Raw genomic sequence first — 9,054 nt, 5'->3', positions numbered from 1 at the left:
GGGACTGACACAGTGAATTAGTGTTATGTGTAATGGAACGACGATCTATTCTTCCTGTTGCTGAACCACTTGCATCTTATTGATCACGTCCCTTCAGAATTTTCTCTCCCAGCTGGCTTCTAGGTCCTTTATAAAATTTATTTATTTAATTAATTTATTTAAATTAGTGATTTGATGTTGACCTCAACTTCCACCACTCTTGTTTGCCAGGCATACTCAGACAGGCGAGGGTCTCAATAGGGGATGTGATGGGGAGGAGGCTCAAGCTGAGCCCCTGGCTATACATTGTAGAGCATCTATTATGACTCTTTGCCAGTTTGATGCACAGCTAAAGAAAAAAAAAGAAATGCAAGAAACTGCCCCTGCCTTTGAAATTAAAATCCACTTAGTGAGACAAAAATCACACATGTGCTGCAAGTAGGTAAGGCTGTAGATAACAATCATTAACTTTCAAAGACACGAAAACAACGCCAAGAAATTGGGTTTCCTCTTTCTCTGAGCTTGTACTCTTGTGTTTGAAATGATAAAAGAGAATAGCAGAGAGCTGCCTGACCAGCTGGATGTGAAGTTGTGAAGGTGAGAAAGGCACCATGATCATCACACTCATTACTGTGATGTGCGAAGAGCTCATCGCCTCTCCTGAAGCCTTGTTGAATTCCCCCATTGTGTCCCGCAGTTGTAGAATTCATGGACTGACATGAGGTCTTCCCTTTTGCTTCCCAAAGTAAAAACGTAGGTGGAAATGGGGAATAAATTTAAAAATAGCTCCTAATCAGGCACAAAAGCTCAGCATTGATTCTCAAAGGGTATGAATTTTTACATCTAAGAAAATGGATGGTGGTGATGGGGATGGGGAAGATAAATGCCAATTAGATCTTCAATACCAATGTTACTGTGAATGTTGTTGTTTTTTGACATTTTTGGCCCTTGGCTAAATTCTAGATTAATAGGCATAGAAATAATGTCAATGATGATTATGTTCTCTTAATGATGGGAAGAACTGCATCTGGAAAGAAAGTGGATATGAAATAAATGCTGTTAAGTCATGGGATTGCTCACAGAAAGGAAAGTATCAGCACAATTAAGGAAGGTTATTTTGCTTTGGCACTGTGGTTTGAAATCTTGTTATTCTCAGTGTCTTAAATGAGAGACAATAATGTTGTTGTTTTTTAATGGACTGGTAGGTCCTTAGGGTTAAATTCTTCCTTAAGCCTCTGAACAGTTGTCAGGTGACTTTGGGTGCCTTGCATGCTTTTCTGAAGAGGGTTCCATCAAATGAATGACAAGCTAAATTCCTAGTGTAATTCCACTCTCTTGTGACATCTCTGGATAAACCACTAATATGCAGACGCTTGTGAAGTCTTCATCTGGAATTTGTCAATATACTGGGCACAATAGTCCCTGGTATAACATTGGATAAACTTAAACAGGGCAACCAAATAGACAAATTGAACTGACTCATAAATAAGCAAAGGGATTTTTCCTCCGAGTTACACTGAAGTTGACCAATTCAACTAAATTGACAGTTTGGTAAGCTGTTTTGTGATATGTTAGTATTTCCCCATTGTAGTTAAGTCTCAATATTGTAGAGCTAATTCCTATTCTGACATGTATAAAATAAATGCTTGTCTCATAAACCCAATACCAACACATGGCATAACATGAATAACTTGATTCTATACATGAATGAAAAAAAGGGTGTTTTAAGGTATGAAATTCTTTTTCCAAAATATCTTGGGAATTTGAGATTATATCTATGCAATCTCCAACATTAATAAAAATGTAGCATAAGGGTTCTTTTCCCCTTTGGGAGGTGAATTTAAAGGTAATTTAAATTTTCTTTACACTATATATTTTCAAAAAATGTTTTCAGTAAATACATCTTTTTAATTGGACAAAAATTAATTTTGAGTGGTTAAAAAAGGGACAGGTGTGGTTTGGTGACTAGGAAAACATTCCTAGCATTTGAAACAACCTGGCAAAGGTTTGGAGGCAAAAAGACAGAAATCTGACTACATTCAAGGAGTTTGCCAGATGGCAACAGATAACTGCCCCCGCTCGATTTGGCTATGATTGTTACACACTATTTGTCACTTCAGCAAGCTATCTTTTTACAAGGCATGTGGCAATGTTGTTTTAAGATTACTCATCATTGAGCTTATTATGTTGAAATGAAGAAATGGAATGGAAAGTCCTTCAGTAATGTCTCTGGGGAATGAGAATTGTGTTTGTTTATGCCTTTTGGGAATGCATTGTTTTGATTGACCCTAATTGGAAATTCAAAGTGGAGATTTGCTCTATTATCTATGAAGGAAGGATTTGCGGAACAAACACAATTTGGGGGGTCATGTTTAAAGTGCTGGATTGATGTGCTTTTGAGTTGAGTTAAACACTTCAGAGACTCCAATCACCTCCGGACATCTGGAATGTTGGTTACAAACTGATGTTAACAGTCTAGTTTTAGTCGGTGTTTATATTTGAAAGTTACACAACTCTATTTATTTCCAACCTATATTCTGTAACTTTCGTTTTTCACTAGTTTTGGCCAGCTCTCCTTCTACCTCTGATCTATCTAAGTGACTGAGTTTTGCTGTATGAATTTGCTGCTGTATTGGTTTACTGACAGTGATATATAGACCATGGATGGCTTCCACAGCTGTTTTAGATGAAACTGTATATTAATGTGTAAACTTGCAACATACAGCTTAGCGGGAAAGGTATGTGGAGCAGGTGACTGAGGAGATAACTTTCGCTGCTTGGACTAAAGTCAGTTTTGAAGGAGCTAAAGATGTCTGTTGAATTTTGGTGTGTGTGTGTGTGTGTGTGTGTGTGCGTGTGTGTGTGTGTGTGGTTTGGGGTGTGCATGTGCAAGGCAAGAACTCTTCACATTTCAAATAGCTAAAGAAAAGGGTAGTAAAATGAAGTCCCATTTTACACCCTCACATGCTGACTATGGGAGGAGCCAAATGCAGTGCTGGTTTGTTGACATTAGTCTATCATCATGGTTTATGATGTTTTAAAAATGTGTTAAAGATATTCATGAAGATGGAAAAGATAAATTAAAAACCTGCATCAATTGCAACAAACATCAACTAAAAAGAAAAGATTTTAAGTCTCGGGGGTGTTAATACAAGTTGGTAGCCAAGGGAACAGGGAGTCTTAGTGAACATATTTCCATGTCCCCCTAAACACAAATAGCCTCAAACCTTTGGAGGTTGTTCCTTTGAGATGTTTCATCAGTGACATCACAGTAATTGCCACCTCCCTGGGATTACTTTAGGCCCTGCCCAGAGCCCAGAAGTCCAGACCGCCCAGAAGACGAGCAGGTTGGAGCCTGAGTCAAAGAGAAGGAGAGAGGGGGAGAGAGGAGAAGCCTACCCCAGCAGGTATGTTCTTGACCCTCTTCAGGGAATAGCAGGATTCTTATGCTTAGCTTACGGGGTGTGTGTCTATGTGTGTGTGTGTGTACGCTTGTATGCGTGTGTTACAAGTTGTAAATGAGAAAGCAGAGGAATATTTACATTTCTTAATGAAATAGGCAATGCTTATTGTACATGGTATTTCTTAGCTAAAAAGTGAATAGTATTGATTCTTGTTTTCCTTTTTTCACCTGATGGTATGCATTTTCGGTTTTCATTTCATCCATATAGCTATCATTTTGGATCATATGGTGTGATCTTGACTCCAGGGAAATTTTAAAATAAAGCCAAGCTCCAGCCAGGGGGACTCGGTTGGAGCACTGGCCTGTACCCCGAGAGGCTGCAGGTTCGATTCCTGTGAGGACACAGATCTAGGCTGTGGGTTCAATCCCCAGTCAAGGCTGGTGCAGGAGGCAACTGGTTGATGTTTCTCTCTCTTTCTCTCCCCCCCCTTCCTTTCTCTCTAAAATCAACTTAAAAAAGAATAATAATAATAATAAAAAAGCCAAAATAGTCTTTGCTGCTTAACAGCAGAAAAATGAAGGTTGCTGGTCTGAATTTCTGCCTGACCTTGGTATTAATGTGTGTGAAAATTAAATCAAGTCCACCCCTTACAATGAGCATGTGTTGATTGAGTTGATTCATTAGAAATTCTCACCTTAACTCTGTGTTTTGTTCATTTAAAATCTATTTTAAAAAACCCAAATATTTAAGACCACCATCAAAGTGCAAGAAAGAGTAAGAGGTAATTCACAGGAATTCAAGACGTATGATGGGTAGCCTTTCAATTCAGAGACTACTGAGAAAAACGTGAAGAGTGCATAAAACATACAGTTTGACAATAATTTTAAGGCAACACTTATACAACTATCACTCAGATTAAGAAACAGATCATTGCCAGCACCCCAAAAATCTATTCCTGGTCACCTCCCCCTCTTTGCCCCACCATGTGTAATCACAATCTTGATGGTTGAGATAATCTTGTCCATGCTTCTCTATATTTTTATCATCAATGTGTGCATTCCTAAACAATATGATGAAGTTCCCTGTTTTTGACTTTGGATAAATGGAATCATATTCTATGTTTCTTTTGTAAATTCTTCTTTTGCACAACAATTATATTTATGAGATCTACCCATTTTGTTGAGTATTGTTATAATTCATATATTTTCTTAACTCTGTAGCATTGAGGTATATGAATAGACCACAGTTCATCATCCATTCTACTGTTGATAAACATTTGAGTTGTTTCCAGGGTGGGGATATTGTGAAATGTTGCTGTGAACATCCTTGTATAAGCATCCTGGCTCATATGTGCGTGAGTTTCTAGAGTAAAAGTGAAATCACGGGATAATAGGGAATGAGGATGTACAACTTTAATTTAAAAATATCACATTATTTTCTCAAAGTGGTTGAAAATTTACACTAACTTGGTTTAGCGAGGGCAGTTAATTGCAGTAGTAACTCATTCTTGTTATCACTCCTATAGAAATAATCACAGTTCTACCAACTACTTCCAATCTGCCAGCTCTACCTCTGCCTCTAACTTACTATATGTTACTACACAACTCAGCCTCTCTCAAAAAGCCAATTTCTTAGCTGCAATATAAGAGAGAATAATGACAATAACACTTGCCTGAGTTCTGAGAAGGTCACAGAGTTGTTGTGAAGGTCACATGACCAAAAGCTGTCAAATGACCAATAACAATTTCCCAGAATGTTTTTTTTTTTTTAACACATGGAAAATATTTAATTGGCACAGTAATAAAAATTTCCTGGGTATACTATATTTTTTAATTTACTAAATTGTTTAAGTTAAAATAAAATAAATCACTAATGTCCATTTTGATTTAGGAAAACTAGCTCTTTCATACACTAGTGGTAAAATATAAACTAGAAAAAAATGTAAGAGGAAATTTGGCAATAAATATTGGAATCCTTAAAAGTATACGTATTTCTTTTTTATTTTTAAAATTTTATGTTTCAATTACAGTTTACATTCAATATTATTTTGCATTAGTTTCAGGTGTACAGCACAGTGGTTAGACAATCATATACTTTTTCCCCCCGAGAATGTTCTTGTTGGGCCATGCTCCATGATCCTCTTTAAGAGCTTAATCTAAGGCAGATTTGGTGGGACAGTTATTTTGCTCTCCCTGAATTGTTTTGATCATTAGAAACAGTCTCATATTTTTGCATATCTCTGTATTTCTTCAGAACTTACCCACATGTGTGGGCATTTGGGCTAGGATTCTATTTTATTAATAAATTCATAAGGAAAAGTCTGTCTTTTATTCTCATGCCTTTGCCTCCAGGCTCCCTGCTTGCATTCATCACTTTCCTGTTCCCTTCTGCTTTTGTGTATGTTTTTACACATCCTCTCTATTTTCTCATCCATTTATTATCTTCTGTTTACTTTCTAAAGTATTTATATAAAAATTTTCATTGACAATTTACTATGTGCTTCATGTGGAGGGCCAAAAGATGGGTAATAATTAAGAAGAAAATGAAACATAAATCAATCATCACTGACCATATTTTAAACCAAGATTCAACAACCTACTAGTTGGTACCATCTGATTTGAACTTGTGTTTTATACTAACAATGAAATGATTTGAAAAATGATCATTCAGCTGGTTTATACCATTAATCATTTGATCCACGAATAATACAACAAATATAGTAATTACAATTAATAATTTAGTCAGATTAGATGGTCAGGCCAAAAAGTTGCTAACAATCCTTTCTGCCCCCCTGAACTTCCACCTTTAGCAAATAAAAAAACACCCTTTCCCTTTAAACATTTTCACTCTACGGAAAACTTTTGTCCTAAGTATCTGCAAAATTATCTTTCATCTTTAATTTTATTTGGTTTGCATACACAAATTATCAATCATGCCACACCACTGAAGGTAACATTTTGATGGACTGCATTGCATATGTCCTCAAAGTATGATTTCCTAAGTGCACTATATGTGCAAACTATAAAGATACCATTCCTGCTTTTTGAAGTGTTTACAATCTAGGTACATCCTAGACCTGACTAAAAATAGCTGGCACAAGCCCTTGTTGAAACAGAAGTAGCCATGAGGTTAACACTTGCTCTTTGGATTGAGTGCCTGTTATGTGTGGGACTTCGGGTTGACTCTGGTAGGTTCTGTGCCCAAAGCAGTGCTTATAAAAGGCAAAGCAGATGTTGAAACTACCCCATACTTTCAACAGGATTAGATGAAGCCTGAAATCTGCAAAATTATGGTATTCTACTTCTATACGTAATTCAAAGTAAGAAAAATACTAAAACATAACCTTTTTTTCCAGTTTTGGTGGCTTTGCTGGCTGGTACTCTAAGTTAGCAAGGCAAGCACACACATACACAGAAATTGGAGAGAGAACAATGTGATATTTTTATTTTATAAAAAAATATCAATACAATCATTACAGGGAAAAAAATCAGAACTATATTGGTCTTTTTGACATCAGGCAGCAAAGGCAGTCCGTATTAGTCAGGAGTCTTAGAGAAACAGAACCAATAGGATGTCATATATATGGCTCATGTGAGTGTGGAGGCTGGTAAGTCCAAAATCTGCAGGGCAGGTGATCAGGCTGGGCACCCAAGGCAGAGTTACCACTAGAGTCCAAAGACAGAGGCTGGAGGTTAGAAATCTGAGATCAAGGTGTTGAAGAATTGATTTCTTCTGAGGCCTCTCTCCTGGGCTTGCAGATAGCCAGCTTCTCCCTCCTTCACATGGTCTTCCCTCTATGCATGTCTGTGTCCTAATCTCCTCTTCTTATAAGGACATTGGTCATATTGGGTTAGGACTCATCTTAGTGATTTAATTTTAAGTTAATTACTCCTTGAAAGACCTGATCTCCAAATACAGCTATATTCTGAGATATTGGGGGTTAGGGTTTGAACATATGAACTTTGGGGAGACACAGTTCAGGCCATAGCACTGTCCTCTTTCACAGTGCTTCTGTTTCCTTTGAGGAAGGAATGCTCATTGATAGTCCCATGCTTTCTTTGTTACTTTCTGTTAGGAGGCGAGGACCAGCAGGAGGTCTTTGGTGTGTCTGAAGAAGTCTGCCTTCGGTTCTCACTGAGCCACTCTAAGAATGGATCTATCTGCCCGGGAGCTGTGTCTCAACTTCACTGTGGTCCTGATCACGGTTCTCCTTATGTGGCTCCTTGTGAGGTCTTATCAGTCCTGAGACGGCATGCCACTCTCCCGGGATTGACTGCAATGCTCAGAGCTGCCTGCTGTATGTCCTGAGATCCCACTGCTGTAATGGGATGCCTTTCTTGGCACCCTAAGGCACTTCTGACCTGCACTCACCATATCTGAGGCGCCTCCCGTGTTAGGATCAATTGTGTGTTCTCTATAAAGATGCTGCTCTCAAGGGCTGCCAAGCGTTTGCCAGTCAACATTAGATCTATTCCCAAACTCTTATGGCAAATGTGTTAGATAAGTCACAAGGTTAAAAGGAAACTGGATTCATGATGATATAGAATTATAAAAAGCCCCCAACCTGTCTCACCACACATCCCTCCAACCCACACTGTCTGCAACCAAACTTTAAATCATCCCGCCAGAAGAAAGAAATGTTAGAGGAAGTCTTTGTCAGCCCCTGTCACAGCTATCGTGTGAATAAAGTTAAGTCAACCACAAAAATGACTTTCAGAATTTATTTTGGCTTCTATTTGTGATACTGCATTTGACCCTTGGCTGGGATTGAAGTGACAAATGTTACAGTATTTCTAGCATTTGAGCTAAGCCAAGATGCTCCAACTGTGGAGGACTTGAAACCAAGTCAATTAAGAGTGTCACATTTCAAATAATTCCACTGGCTCAGTGCTCCTCAAACGTTCCTTCTAAACTAGTCCCAAGGGCAGTTGGAGAATAAATCCATTGCACTAGGAGACTAGGGGCATCGCCTGAAGTGTCCAATAAAAGCACACAGTTTCAAGTACACAGTTTCTTTGAAGTCTTATGTGATATTTTTACAATTCACAAGATATCTATATTTCATCCTATAATATCTCCCTGTTTGTTTCAATATAAATGTTTCAAATTATTTATCACTGAGTACAAATAGAATATGAGTCACTTTCCATGTATGGTGATTCTAGTTTGATTATTGTCATTAATAAACTACAGTTACAACAAGGAGAAAAACAAAAAAATACAAATTTATGAAAATGCTTATAAAAGAGACATATGAAATAGACATTTATTTTAAAAAATATGTTTTTATTGGTTTCAGAGAGGAATGGAGAGGGAGAGAGAGATAGAAATATCAATGATGAGAGAAAATAATTGACCGGTGTCTCCTGCATGCCCCACACTGGGGATTGAGCCTACAACCCAGGCATGTGTCCTGACTGGGAATTGATGATCAACCACTAAGCCATGCTGGCTGGGAGAAATAGGTATTTCTTCAACATACTGCTAGAACACCCCACATAGACAGACCGAGTTTGTTCTTTGTGCCAATTCTGAGGTAACCATGGAGAAAGGGAATGTTGTTAAACCTCATCTGTCATCACATCCCTCAAGAAGGTATTCCTTGCTGAGAGTTGGACTATAACTGTGGCATAGCCTACCTGGCATTGTGGTTCTCATTCCTGCAGTTTGG

The 9,054-nt window shown here is 37.9% G+C and overlaps 1 protein-coding gene across 1 annotated transcript; it reads left to right on the top strand.

The window, feature by feature from the left end:
• Positions 1-7,533: 7,533 nt before the first annotated feature.
• On the top strand, positions 7,534-7,629 carry SLN (sarcolipin; the record flags this gene model as incomplete). The annotated part of the gene is made up of 1 exon (XM_080641268.1): positions 7,534-7,629. One exon carries the CDS (start codon positions 7,534-7,536, stop codon positions 7,627-7,629), a length of 96 nt encoding a protein of 31 aa, XP_080497394.1.
• Between the last annotated feature and the right edge of the window lie 1,425 nt (positions 7,630-9,054).

This window comes from Plecotus auritus (assembly GCF_963455305.1).
Source record: "Plecotus auritus genome assembly, chromosome: 9".
NCBI classification, from domain to species: Eukaryota; Metazoa; Chordata; class Mammalia; order Chiroptera; family Vespertilionidae; genus Plecotus; species Plecotus auritus.
Note: the sequence above shows the minus strand (reverse complement) of the source record. Positions and strands in the feature narration are given on the sequence as shown.